The sequence below is a fragment of the Cornus florida genome, unplaced genomic scaffold, assembly GCF_030987335.1.
Source record: "Cornus florida cultivar Cherokee Brave unplaced genomic scaffold, ASM3098733v1 CherokeeBrave_3.0.0_Hap2_Chr11, whole genome shotgun sequence".
In the NCBI taxonomy this organism is placed as follows: domain Eukaryota; kingdom Viridiplantae; phylum Streptophyta; class Magnoliopsida; order Cornales; family Cornaceae; genus Cornus; species Cornus florida.
Genome location: NW_026775581.1, coordinates 115,712,438 through 115,727,546, shown reverse-complemented (window position 1 = coordinate 115,727,546; position 15,109 = coordinate 115,712,438). Strand labels below are relative to the sequence as shown.

Here is a 15,109-nt window from a genome sequence, read left to right as displayed (position 1 = left end):
CCCCGCTCATCAACTAAGCAATGCAACCGACTCACCGAAAGTCGATTACCCGCAACACGTTCCCGTAACAATCCTAAATGAGAATCACTCCTCGATAAACTAGTCTCCAAAACAGATTCCTTTAAGACCATGAAATGATCCACATCCGACAACCGGTCCTAAATCACCCTAGACATTCAAAATCCAACAAGTCCCCATGACAGTCAGGATCAACACGTTTCCTTAGACCGTACCACAAGATACACATTTACAACTCGTAAACTACATTCGTGACTTAAACAATCTTAATCACACTTACCACGATCGGTTCGATAAGAACCTCCGCACCAAACCGTAACCCAAGTCACTAACACCAACATCTTATAGCCATACCAAAGCCCTCACTCGCACACCAGACCTCCGTGGTCACTAGAACCCACACGCCAAAACATGAAACTCACACACGACACGGTCACAATGCCTTGAAATACAACCCGTTCGAGGTCGTGCTCTAAGCACCACACAAAATGCAACAAGAGGATAAAAATATCTACACACCAAATAGCTCAATCCACGAGCTAATAGACCAAGCCATCCATTCGATAAGAACTGAGCAACCGAGCTTTTTACCAACTCAGGTCAAAATCCACACAACCATCCCATGCTCGACCGTATAAACACATAAAAATATAGATATGCACGTATACAAAATGGACAAAACCACAATACCATGCTCATTATTTGTCACATTAACATAAAAGAAAATTGCATTGACCGTGCTTACTTCTCGCCACCATCGTATATCTCATACTTTCCGCCCCATCATATATGGCATGCTTGCAATTAACATAAACACTTTATTTACATGTATCACAATTTAAACACGTATACACTTAGCAAATAGGCATGTCTTTCAAAACAATAAACATTTAAACAATAACTAATTTTCAAAACTTTTGAAATGTAAAAAGTCAAAATAAAGTTATCAAATTGATTTTATTGCCATTAAAAAATAAATAAAATAAATAAAAGACTTCAAAATATCAAAACTGAAAATGTTACCGAGCTAAGTCTTTAACCTGGCCTAGTGAGTTAGTGCTTCTGGTGAATTCTATTATAATTCTTGTCACGATTTTTCTCTTCTTTAGAGTCTTTTCCTTGAACTATAAATTATAATCCTCCTCAGTGACAACAACTTCTATTATATTTCTTTTTGTAATGAGATTTAGCATACCAATTTTTAAAAAAAAATCTTACTATATTATTTATTATTTTATTTGTATATTAAAACAAAATAGATTATTTTGGATTTAGTGATGTATTTGTTTGTAATGTTGACATCATTCTAAAGTTTTATTTAACGACAATTATAAATTTATTAAATAAAATGCTTATGAGTGGATATTTAAGTTTTTATATTTATGATAATAATAGTTTAAGAAATTATAATTTATTTCATCATATATTCATGGTTTACAGTCGCAATATTGTTGCGATCGCTATGTAATAGATTCTAGGACCAATATTAATGTAAATTGGCCAGAGCACGAAGGTGTTCAACGGTATCCGTACATCACGATCACACTCCAGGCATGAACAGTGGGAGCAGTTACCCACCACTACTTGGACTCCTATCCCACATCAAGGATCGCACCTTCGAACCGTCTCTTTTGCTTTATATTTCGTCGTCTCTCCTCTTCCATAAAAATTTCCGATCATCGTTTTAGTTCTCTCTCCCTTCATAGCCTTACAGTAAACATTGATCAATACAATCAACACATCACAATAAGTTTCACAGCATTGGTTGAACGAGAACCAAACACTTCGCCGTGGAAGATCAAAGATGTGGGCTGTGTACTTAGAGAGGGCTCGAGCTCTAGAAGTCCATGCTTGTCTGTTTGTATTTCTTTCCTCCATTGTTGTTGTCTGGTTCATTGAATTATTTTGTCTTTCGTGGTTTCGTTCATGCACTTTGCCTCGCAATGTTGAAAATGGAATACCTAAAACACAAACACACCCAGATGGGGAAAAGGGGAAAAAACGTAAAAATAAGAGAAGGAAAAGAAGAAGAAAATTTTATTTGCCCGATGATGTTGTGATTGGAATTCTCTCAAGATTGCCTGTGAAATCTCTGATGAAATTCCGATGTGTCTGCAAATCATGGCATGCTTTTGTCACAAACCCTAATTTCATCTCAATGCACTTGAACAATTACACTCGCTCGTCAACCTCCACAACCACAAGTGATGGTTTTGCCCAGCTGGTATTTGGGCCTCTTCAGAGCAATACACGTGAACCCATCTTCTCTTTAGTCTCCTTTAATAAACTTAAGCTCGATACTGCAGTTTCTGTAGTTAAATTTGATCTGTCACCATTCATAAACGGCTACCATTTCGGTGATCCGGCACTTCATGGTTCTTGTGACGGCATAGTTTGCTTATATGGTCTAAAACCGGGTAGCATTGCTCTGTGGAATCCTGCAATTAGACAATTCAAGATTCTCCCTGTATCCCACATACCCCTTCCGCCCAATTCAAGAGTTGTTAATGCTAGTGTTGGACTTGGTTTTGATTCAACATCTAATGACTACAAGGTTGTACAAGTTTTTCGTTGCCACATAAACTATGACCCCACTTTCCAGGTTGAGATATACTCCCTAAAAACTGATTGTTGGAGAAAATTAGATGTCATTGTGCCTGCTAAAATTACTCACAATTGCTGGAGCTTGGCGTGCACGAACAATAGAATCATCTGCTGGTGGGCTGTGGTAAAAGACTTTGGTGGGGTGATCCTTTCGTTTGATGTGTCTAATGAAGTGTTCCTAACCACACCAGTGCCATCATTTCCTGGAGCTTTCGTGGGAAAGGATAAAGCTACTAGAGCCATTGTGGCTTTCGATGAGTCCTTTGCCCTGGTTGCTTTTACTCCATCCCATGACCAAGTCCATGATATATGGGTGTTGAAAGAATTTGGTGTTCAGGAGACTTGGACTAAACTATTATCTATTGATTCTATTTCAGAGCCCTACAAACCGATCGGCTTGTGGAAGAATGGTAGGTTTCTTCTCTACGATAGCTCTGAACAGCTGGCCTTTTATAATCGGGTACTCAAGAAATTAAATATCTTGGAATTCGAGGAAGAGCACCCTTATTGGATGCTCTTGTTTACAAGGAAAGCTTAGTTTCAATCAATGGAAGAAATGTGTTACAGGAACAAATCTTTTGAGTGACATAATTTAAAGATGGACACCATCTATTTGTTTGCGAACTCCAGTAGTAGCTGTATCAAAGCAATTCCAACTCCACTACTCCAGTTTAGATTATGTCCTCAATTCATCTAAACAGGTAAAATGATATCCCCATTTGTGCACTAATATTCTTTTTGAGTTATTTAATTCTCAACAATTTTTGTGTTGAACTCACAACCACAAGGGCCTGCATTTTTAAGTTAGATCGAGATCATTAGAACTCTCTTTAGCTTGTAGTTTAATCATACTAATATATACTAAAAAAAATTCAGGTGTGTCCGCTTTATATTTATCTCTTCTTTGGTTGTTTTCTGGTTGATATTCTTTTATCTGTGGTGGTTCCTTTGTTGCCTTTTGTCTGGCAGTGATGGAAAATAATTAATACAAAGAAATATTAAACAAAGAAAAGGGAAAATGTAAAAAGAAGAGAAGAAGAAGGAAGTACATGTCCAATACCTGGTGATTGAAATTCTGTCAAGGCTGCCCATCTAATCTCTGATAAGATTCAGGTGCATTTGGAAATCATGGCACACTCTTGCCACTAAGTCACTAACCCTAACGTCATTTCACTCGATCCTCCACTTCCAACACCAATGCCATTGCCCATATCCTTGTTGGCCCTTGCTCTATGGAATCCTGCAGTTGGACTGCATAATTTGTTTATATGAAAACTAAGGAACATCTGTGAAACCCTGCAATTAGAGAATTCAAGATTCTCCTTGTGTTCCACCTACCTTGTCTGCCCAATTCCGACATCATTAGGTTAGGCTGATATTCAGTTTGGTTTCTAGTCCAAAACTATTGACTACAGAACTGTAGCATTGCTTCTCTAGCAGCTGCATCAACTGCCCAACTTTGTAACCGTCTGCTGGTGGGCAGAGGAAAGGCGTGGTATTAGGTGACCCTTTCCTTTGATGTTTTCTAATGAATTTGCACCCGTGAAGGCTACCCTCCATTAACTCTAAATTAGTAACTTGATTATCTATTTAGTAACTTGAGTAATTGTTTGACTTTGTGAGGTCCTCAGAACACACTAATTATCTTTTTAGTATCTTGAGTGTACAAGTCAATAATTCTATTTGTATAATATATCCCTCCCTCCCTCTCAGAACACACTGATTATCTTTTTAGTAACTTGAGTAATTGAGAGTATTGTGGGAGGATTGTCTTGACTGACTATTTCAACAACTTGGTATACGTGGATATTGGTTTGCAATTTTGTATATTATTAATAGGTTTTGGTTACAAATTGAGTTTCCTCATCATAATTTATTATCAATGGCTAAACATTAGTGTGCTTGGTATTGATAAATGTATTCAGTTCTCAGCCACTTGTATCCATAAATGAGAATATATAATGAGAAAAAGAAATTTGCATATTGTTTTCCTCGAAGAACAAATGAGGTTGACAGCCATTTTGTGCTTAGTAGTGTCAAAACTCATAGGCTAGGTCATTTTTTCTCGAAAAAGGAATGGGCAAATGATCTTTTCTTAAGGAAAGAGGTTGGTGGCAAAGTTTTGATGCTAAAAGTATTTAAACCTCTACCCTTTTAGGAGGTAAGCAAACCATGTAATGGTCCATATGGATTATATCTGGTTGTTAATTGTCTTCATCATTGTTTAAAACCCTCTATAACTTTGGTTCCCAATATTATGCTTTGTTTACCCATAACTTAAATTTTTTTATATATACAAGGAAAAAATTCAAAATGAAGTGAACTATAAGTGAAATAGAATAGTGGACAGTAAAATGTTCTATTAGCTAATTTAGCTCCCAGTTTTCAGCCATTTGTAAACATGTCAGAATTTGGACTGGAAATAATAAAGGAGGAGATTCCATTAACAAGAATTAGTAAATGCTTTTGAACTTTCAAAAGAAAATGAAAAGATTTGAACCCATCAAAATGTGGAAATAAAATATGATTTACTGGGTTAGGCAGTAGAACAACTTCAACAAAAGGGATTCACAGAAGAAGACATAAATCAAAGACATGGGATGAATTATTACTTAGCCCATTTTTGTCCTATTGGAGAATGGAACATTCCATAATATTATATACTACTTGAGCTATGCCTTGATGGTAATTATATGGATACTTGCTAAACTATAACCCTAAACATAAACAGAGATTCAAGCAAAAATAAATCAATCCAAGATATAGAATTAGTTATATGGGCACTTGCTAAACTATAACTCACATCTATAGCCCTTTCCATCTGTCTCTGTAGAAAATTGGCTTTCAAATGTACTATACGGAACTCAGCTTGATTGGGCCAGTTTGTCGTCACTGTATTCATAGACTCTCTGTGTCTCCTCTCTCCTCTTTGTGTATCCATCTAGTTTCCTCTTGCTTCTCTCCTTCTTCTTCTTCTTCTTCTTCTCATTTTTGGTTTATACTCTGATTATGGTTCAGACACATCTACATATTCGCTCTCTCTCTCCCCCCTCACAAGCCATACCTTTTGTTCCACCTAATTGAGCAGTGCCAAACCCTATTAAAAACCACCACCACCCTCCAACTCCAAAATTACCCTCGAGGAATCTTAACCAGAGTCTGGACACCATGGTTAGCCACCTCCTACAAACTCCAAATCGGCTTAAACCGATCACCGTTATCTAAACCATTAAACTTTTGTGCTAACCAGCATGGCCTCTCCTTGGGGATTCCACTACCTTAAGCTTTTGGAAATAAGGCAAATTGATGGACTGTGTGATACGCAGCTGCTTGAAATGTGATGGTTTGCATATTTGGGGAAGGATAAAGCTGCTAGAGCTATTGTGGCTTTCGATGAGTCCTTTGCCCTTGTTGCTTTTACTCCATCCCATGACCAAGTCCATGATATATGGGTGTTGAATGAATTTGGTGTTCAGGAGACTTGGGCTAAATTATTATCTATTGATTCTATTTCAGAGCCCTACAAACCGATCAGCTTGTGGAAGAATGGTGAGTTTCTTCTCTACGATAGCTCTGAACCAAGAAATTAAATATCTTGGAATTCAAGGAAGAACACCCTTATTTGATGCTCTCGTTTACAAGGAAAGCTTAGTTTCAATCAATGGAACAAATGTGTTCCAGGAACAAATCTTTTGAGTGACATAATTTAAAGACGGACACCATCTATTTGTTTGCAAACTCCAGCAGTAGCTGTATCAATAGAGTTGTAATTCACTAGTTATTCCATATGCTTGCCAAATCTATAAAAAAAAATCATTAAGTATTTTTATGGATTGACATTTCATTTAACTAAGCAAAGAAAGAAGGGCTACCTTTGTCTATATAAAGGGTAAGTCTATTGTGTAGCAAAACAATTGTTACTGTTGAAATACTTGTCCATCAGTTGTTGAACTAGCAAGTGAAATGGGCCGAGTAGGACGTTGCACGACTAGTGCAGAGAATTTATATTGAGAGACTTTCATAATAGTGTATAGTACTTTAGAATGGTGTAATATTGTGTATGGAGTACTAGTAGATAGTATTGTGTATGAAGTACTAATAGCTTGTAGATGTGCATATATTTTTGTATAGAATTTTAGAGGAGCAATCTTAACCATTGATTGAGATGCATCTTAGCAGTTCATTGATGAAGGAATGTCTATAAATAGGTAGGATGTCTCATTTGTAGACAAGAAGTTCTATGGGGTGATTGAGATGCATCCTAATGGTCTATTAAAGAAAGAATGTTTATAAATAATCCACAGACATGTCATGGTAACGGAAAATTCACAGATTTTCCAGATTTAAAATCTATTTTACATTGTTTTTGCATACAAAAAAAATAAAAATAAAAAAATACATTATATTCTCCAAAACCAGCTCATGAGGTCATGGATGATTCATGAGCAAACACAGGCTGAGTACACATTGAGCCGATTATGTGTTGAAAAACATTAAACATCTAGAACAATTTTGGTGAATTGAAAAGTGAAGCAACAAGCTGGAAATACTAAAACATTAATTATATCGTTAATTTGTAAAATTATGTCTCTTTAGTTAACAAAATCAGATTTTGCAATGAAATGTAATTAGCTTAAATTTTATATTTAATATGATATGCGTAATTAAGATCAACAAATATTAATTTAAATTTTAAACTACATTTTTTCTGATTTCAAACTTAAAATATTGATTTAATAATACTCTAAAACATAACACGATATTCTCATATTTGAACGACATGTATTTGTAACATGTACAAACAAATAAAATTTTCTTATGCTTGATATTCGATCAAGAAATTCACATAAATGTTTGGACAATTAACAATTGAACATAGAATATTTCTATTTGCTTGAAAAAAAGAAAAAAAATCTGTAAAGAAGTAAAAGACCAAAGTAGAGTTTACTAGAACCAACCTTGGAAGTGTATGAGACACATTCTTTCAATCTTTAATCCAGCCTTGCCTGACAAGTGACAAGACACCGGTACTGCATAAAGAATTGATCATTTATTACAAAAATAAAAAATAAAAATAAAAATCATTTATATCCACAAGATTTGGCTATTTAATTGTGAGACTGAGACACAGAAGCAAGACATACTTTTCCAATTTATTGGAGCCTAATTAACACACATTAACCTTCCCTTTAAGTTTGAATTTTCCTTACCTTTTGACCAAGCCGTAACCAAAAGATTCATGAATGTATTATTTGAGAATTCATTTGATTAGTATTAAAACATACATTAAAAAACGCTCAATCATTATATAATTATGTCTTCCGATAGTGTCCAAAAGTCTTGAAAAAACTGTAGGAAACACTGACCTAATTCCATGACAGATACGTAAGTCTATATAATATACATTGTTATTAGTTTGTGACTGTACATTATCTAGTTCAACAAAACTCGCAAACAACACGATGTAAGGGTCTTTAATATATATATATATATATATATTCTTTACCAGACAAAAGAAATCTAATAAGATATACTACGCTTTACGGTTTAAAGTTTTAAACAGCAAGCAAAAGTTGATAGTTTGGTAGACTTAATTTAGCTCTATATAAAATGTTACCAGCCAATGTTAAACATGTTCTAGCTGCAATGTATTGAAATTAATATATATATTGTGTATCGTTGATTGTGCTGTCGAGATTTTTAAAACATTTAATAATTCATCATTCGTTCCTCGTCTCATATGCATTAAGCAATTATAGAAAAATTGTATGCATAAACTTAGAAGCCCGGCATAAAAAAATCTAGCTAATTTGGATGGACATGAAAACAGTTTTTTTTTTTTGTGGACACACAACAATCTTTATGGAAGGAATTGTCCCATTCATAAAATTATAGCAAATACTCCAACCTAGTGACCTGTTGCTTCCATTTATTTAAAATTGAGCACCATGTGTGTGTTTGTATATATGACTTTATAAGTTACAAAAATATTAAAAACAGAGTGATAGAACATGCAACATATATCAATTTGTAACACTACTTCTATAAAAATAAGTTCCCTTGGTATTTGGCTGCTCTTCAGCTTTTTAGCACCAAAATCACCATAACTTTATTCCAGGTCAATGATTTTCCACTTGCACTAAGTGAAAGATTTTAAAAATAATAACAACACGGAAAATGAGTTGAACATAACCATAATGTATTCAAAATGCTTGCTTTATTACAATTTTTTTTTTTTTTTTTTTTTTTAATGTCAAGAATGGTTTAGAAACTGTCTAATTAACTAAAACAGTTTTTTAAGTCTTCAAAAAATTTAAGTTTATTAGAAACTAATACATAAAATGCTTTCAAAATTCATGGATTTCAATTTTTAAGATTTTAAAACTGAAAATAAAAATGGCCAATTTTAGAATTCCCATGAGTTGATAAACATGCGCGGTTGTTGATGAAAAGACAAGAGGCATCAATTGTAATTGAAATTTGTATAACAAGTGTCCTAAAAAGTTTTGGATTTAATTGAGTGAACTTCTTCTGTTGACAGGAGTGTCACTTAAGCTGAATCCATTAATTACCATACATTTTAAAATAAGTGGATAGAATAATTGAATTGTTGGTGGAAGAATCTCCACTTTTTAGTACCAATAAGACAAGCCCTCTTGTGCTTCCTCAAGACTTTGTCATTCATATAAAATTATTAATCAACACAATCTTTGCTGTCACTGCAATACACAACACAATCACCACTTCCTTAAACATGAACATAAATATGTGTGTCTATAAATTATTTATTTGTGTCTAAAAAAATGTAGACATTGCACCCAACAAAATAAAAATTAATATATAATTAATAGATATTTAATACTTTGATGTGCAATGCGTATAGTGGGTGTTGATTATCAGACCTTTCTTCGGGAGAAATAGAAGGAAATTGGACCACGGAACCTTCTTTCCCATTCGACGACCATGAACCTTCTCCTCCATTCGACAATTATGTCAACACCATATAATTGTCGAACGGGGAAGAAGATTTTGTGGTCCAATATATACGGGTCAAGTGGAGAAAAAAAATTTGTATACTACATGTATAATATATAGTGCTTTCGCTTGGTAATTCAATCTTTTACAATTTATAAGAGGTGTTGACAAGGTTGTCGAATGGGGGAGAAGGTTCCGTGGTTCAATATATATGGGTCAAGTGAAAAAAAAAAAAAAAAAAAAAAAAAAAAATTGCATACCATTGATATGGTACAAAAAAATTCATGTGTAGTTTATAATTCCTTATATTATTGATTTGGTGCAAATATTTCTCTCAAGACTTAAAATAACAATAATGCCCTCATACTAGTAGAAAAAATTAATAAGTAGAAATACTAGTCATGTAAAATGATGATTTTGTCCAAATGTTATAGGAGTTTGTTTGTTTGAGACAAGAATAAAATAAATCTCATTAAATAATAAATCACAAAACAAAATTAAATAGATAAATAAAATATATAATGACACAAGCAAAAAAAGGAAAAGCAATAATCTAGTTATAGGGAAAGAAAAAGAGAGAAGGAGAGAGGAAAAGGGCGTATAGGGAGTGTTTATTTTTATCTTTTCTGAAAAATAGTAACTGAAATACACATTTTTTTGAAAATTAAGAACTGACGGGGCACAAGTTTGAAAGGAATGGTGCATTATGCACAAAACCTGGAATTTTTTTATATTATATCCTACATCTGATGAATTCACTATGGTTATTTTATATCCTTTTTTTTTTTTTTTTTTTTTTACTCACTATACCTATTGTTATATCATTATAAATTATATTGTTACTCTTGCTTCGTCGGAATAAATCTGACCCCTTTCCCTTTTTCTACCTACCTATGTAGGATATTTTAAGAAGTGTAACATCTTTGGACAGATGCTTTGGTATTTTCCATGTGAGGATGATATATTAAAGATTAGGGATAGAGACACTTGACTTTTAGTTTTAGCCACAAAAATAATTGGAATTTGGATCCTTCTCTTCTCTTCTCCACCATGATTCGGAGACCAGCAGTGACATTGAGTGCTTACAACAAAACGTGTCAATCACTAATTACAACTATCAACCAAATTTGACCGCGTAACAAGCTTGGCTGCTTAAGCAAAATTAGCTTTAATAAACCCCACTATTTTGCCCCATAAACCGATAAACGGTACGTCTAAGTTTCATAGAATTATAATGATGATGCCAAGTTAATTGTGAATGGACTTATCAAATACTCTGTATGTGATAAAATTATGAAAAAATTATATTTAGGTATATTTGTTCCATAAACATACACATTTTTTTATTGATTGATGGTTTAACATGCATACATACGGATCAAAGTGGATCCCATGTTAAATCATCTAGTCCGAACACGTGACAACTAGTATAAGTCATAACTAATTTTAGAACCCTCATGTCGTAGCTGAAACCAGCCCATTTCCTAAAATGCCAAACCAAAAGGTTCTAATCGGACTTTTAAGCCAATTTAATCAGGTACAAATTAGCCGAGAACCGATCTAATCATCTGTTTTTTTTTAATCTATTTTGGAGGGTTGAATTAGATTAACAAATTACTCTGTAAAATACTCCAATGAACGAAGCTTGACATTCCAACACTCCTATTATCAATTCACTTATAACCCTAACAATGCCCAAGTTTAGTAAAGGAAAGAGAGGGTGTTTAACATATTTTAGTCACACATATTTGTACTAATTAAAATCAAATGTCAAAATCAAATGCAGCATATTAGTAAAAGTGATATCATGACCCGTGACATTTTAATTAAAGTTTAAAGGATTGTGTTTAGGGATCAATTTTTTTATTGCAAGGTGAAAATCAAAATCAAAATCAAAATCGAAGACTATAATTTGTTACTACTAGTTTAATCCAATAAATTAATCGTCGCAGACCATAGTAATTGTATAACCTAAAGCAATAGAGTTGTTTCGCGAAACGTCATCTGATCGATCCACTCTGTCTTGCTTCTTCCAACGCAGTCAATTCACCTCTCTCTCTCCCTCTGTGGGACTCGGTCTCAAAGATATAGTCTTCATTCACCAACTTCAGAGCTTCATGGGGTATATAGATTGAACGATTTGGAAATTCCTATATTCCCCTAAAAGGTTGTTGGATTTTCATCTTCTAGCTCTATCAATCTCAGCAACAGTTCTTCAAGCTCTGACTGTAATCGTTAAATTTAAGTGTATAGATCAACAGAGCTTGTTTGTGTTTGTGTAGTGTGTGCAAATACTTATATGTACGCAGATGGGTGGTAATGGCAAGCACCGGTGGAAAATCTCCATACACAGGTCATCGTCTTCGTCCACTTCCAAGCTCGAAAAAAAGCATCCTCCCACGGAATTCGTATGTCCGATTTCTGGGTCGTTGATGTTCGATCCGGTCGTCGTCTCCTCAGGCCAATCCTTCGAGAGAAACTCCGTCCAAATCTGCCGAAATCTAGGGTTTGCTCCAACCCTAGCCGATGGCTCCAAGCCCGATTTTGATACAGTAATCCCCAATTTGGCCCTCAAATCCACCATTCTCAGCTGGTGCAACACCTCTGGTGCGGAGCGACCTCGCCCACCCGACTACAGCTCCCTGGAGGACACCGTCCGTGCAATTATGGACTCGTCCAGAGAGGAAGAAACAGAGGATGTAAACAATTCGAGAATTAGGGTTTCAGAGAGGGAGTTGCTGAGAGGGGTGGCGGAGAAGCCGGCGGTGATGTTCTCGCACGCCGCCACGGAGGTGAACCACCGAGCGAGTCACTTCTACTCATCCAGTTCCGAAGAATCGGTCATCGCCAACGGCGCGATGACTCCACTTCTTCCTTTCACAACTCGACCCCTCTGTTACTCCTCTGCCTCGTCGTCGTCGGAAATCACTTCCGACGACACCCTAAACCCTAACATTAATTCCGAAGACGAGGAGTTCGTGGTCAAGCTGAGAAGTTCTGAAGTCTTCGAGCAAGAACAAGGCTTGATTGCTTTGAGGAAGCTCACGAGAACAAAGGAAGAAGCTAGGGTTTCGGTATGCACGCCGCGCTTGCTTGCCGGACTCAAATTGCTGATCCCGTCGAGGTACCACGGCGTGCAGGTCAACGCCGTCGCTTCTCTGGTCAACCTCTCGCTCGAGAAGGCCAACAAGGTGAATATCGTACGGTCGGGGATCGTCCCGCCGGTGATCGACGTGTTGAAGGGAGGATTGGCTGAGTCGCAGGAACACGCTGCGGGCGCACTCTTCAGTTTAGCTCTGGAAGACGATAACAAGACGGCCCTGGGCGTCCTCGGCGCGTTGCAGCCGTTGTTGCACGCGCTGAGGTCGGAGAGCGATCGGACTCGGCACGACTCGGCGTTCGCGTTGTACCATTTGACTCTGAATCAGAGCAACCGAGCCAAGCTCTTAAAACTCGGCGCTGTGCCGACGCTGTTGTCGATGGTGCCTGGCGGTGAGTTCGGAGGGCGAGTGCTGCTGGTGCTGTGCAATTTGGCGGCGTGCGAGGAGGGGAGAGCGGCAATGCTTGACGCGAACGCGGTGGAGACTCTGGTGGGGTTGCTAAGGAGGGGGAGCGAGTCATCCTCTGAGTCGACTCGGGAGAATTGTGTAGCCGCGTTGTACTCACTGAGTCACGGAAGCATGAGGTTCAAGGGACTGGCTAGGGAGGCGAGGGCAGCGGAGGTGTTGAGGGAGGTGGTAGAGAGAGGAAGCGAGCGGGCAAGGGAGAAGGCGAAGAGGATACTGGTGACGTTGAGAGGGAGGGACGAGGAGGAGGATGGGGAGGAGGAGGTGGATTGGGAAGGGGTTATGGAGGGAGGGGTGAGTCGGAGTCGGTACCGAGTTGGGAGGAATGTGTACGGTGCCAACTCAACCGAGTTTTGAATTTGATTGTTTTACTCTTTTGTTTTTTTTTTTTCTTTTTCTTTTTTTTTTTAAAAAAAAAAAAATCTTTCCAACTAGTAGGGGTTTTGTTTGGGTACAGGGGCGTTGTATTTATTGGTGGATGATGTTGATATTCATGCTTATTTTCTTTTCTATTTTGTGATTAATTTTTAGTTTAATAATTATTTGTGCGCTATATTTCTGTGAATGTAATTATGAGTAATTATTTGTGCGCTATATTTCTGTGAATGTAATTATGATGTAAATATTAGATTTTGTGAGAGGGATTTTGAACTTTGGCAAAGGTTATTCGAATTTATAACTTGTAATGGAGTTTCATAATGCACGATATTTATTGGCAGCCTAATTTCATTATATCTCATAATTTTGGTAATTAAAAATAAAACAAGAGGTGTGGAGGGATTGACCTATTATCTTCAAGGAAAGGAATGGATGTGCATTCGTTCTCCAACCCAACATGTTATTATTCTTATGTCAAATATTGTATACAGGGTACAACTGTTTTTCTTATTAATGTAATAGACTAATACGGAGTGTGGAATAAAATAACGAGAGTATTTCATTGTCTAAAATATTAAAACTAATTTAGTCAAAAGGTTTTGGTGGGTCTAATATTCAGTTTCCTTCACACACACAATTTTGACGTAGAAAGTAGAAAGTAGAAAGAAGGAAGAAAAGGTTAAGGTTACAAAATACACACAATCGATCAATAGCTTTCCGACATTCTCATTGGTTGCTATAGTGAGGTTTCATTACACGGACCAATTAATTTTGCCAAACTAAATGCTCACTCTTTTATTTTATTCTTTTTTAAAATAAATATTCTTAAAATGTATTTTTTTAACATTATTAATTTAATCTCCCTATATTTAATTTATAAAAAAATAAATTATTACGTAAATTTATTGTGTATATATTTAATAATTCATTCACTATTATTATAATAAAAATATATAAAAACTCAATATCTTAAAAAATTAAATTTTTAATGAGCCAACTAAAAACTATAAACCTAATATTTTCTTAAATACCAGAGCGCACTAAATATCAGACCAAATGATTTTATCAACTTGAGTAAAACTCGATTTAATACACATTTCAATAGAATCGGCAATGGCGAATGAGCATGGCCCCACCACAATGTCATCACATCATGTGAGGTCCACGCCTCACTACTGTTAATGTTTTGAACTTGTCCGAAAACAGAATCAAATTTTTTTTTATTTTTTTTATTTTTTTTTATATGTTGATTAGTGATGGACTAAAACCAATGATGATAAATATCGTACAGTTAAATAGTCAATTTAGGGCACTAAACAACACATTTGTCTATTGAGTCTTCTTTTTTTATTTTCTTTAAAAACAAAGGTTTTAGTGTTTGGGTTGTGTGTAATGAGAGAGGGGAGTGAGTTTTAGTGTTTGGGTTGTGCATTGTTTAGTCCTATTATCAAGTAAACTGAAGCAATCATAACAGTATGTATTTTTTCAAACACTATCATATACTATTGTGTATTCCTACTATCATATGATATATATTGGATGGGGGTAGAAGGGGAATGGATGATATT

The 15,109-nt window shown here is 35.7% G+C and overlaps 2 protein-coding genes across 2 annotated transcripts; both read left to right on the top strand.

Annotated features, from left to right (window-relative positions):
* Positions 1–1,491: 1,491 nt before the first annotated feature.
* On the top strand, positions 1,492–3,523 carry LOC132284570 (F-box/kelch-repeat protein At3g23880-like). The gene has a single exon (XM_059786680.1). It carries the CDS (start codon positions 1,823–1,825, stop codon positions 3,158–3,160), a length of 1,338 nt encoding a protein of 445 aa, XP_059642663.1. The 5' UTR covers positions 1,492–1,822; the 3' UTR covers positions 3,161–3,523.
* Positions 3,524–11,544: 8,021 nt separating this feature from the next.
* LOC132283976 (U-box domain-containing protein 38-like) lies at positions 11,545–13,817 on the top strand. The gene has a single exon (XM_059786036.1). The coding sequence runs from the start codon at positions 11,907–11,909 to the stop codon at positions 13,518–13,520; it is 1,614 nt and encodes a 537-aa protein (XP_059642019.1). The 5' UTR covers positions 11,545–11,906; the 3' UTR covers positions 13,521–13,817.
* Positions 13,818–15,109: the final 1,292 nt, after the last annotated feature.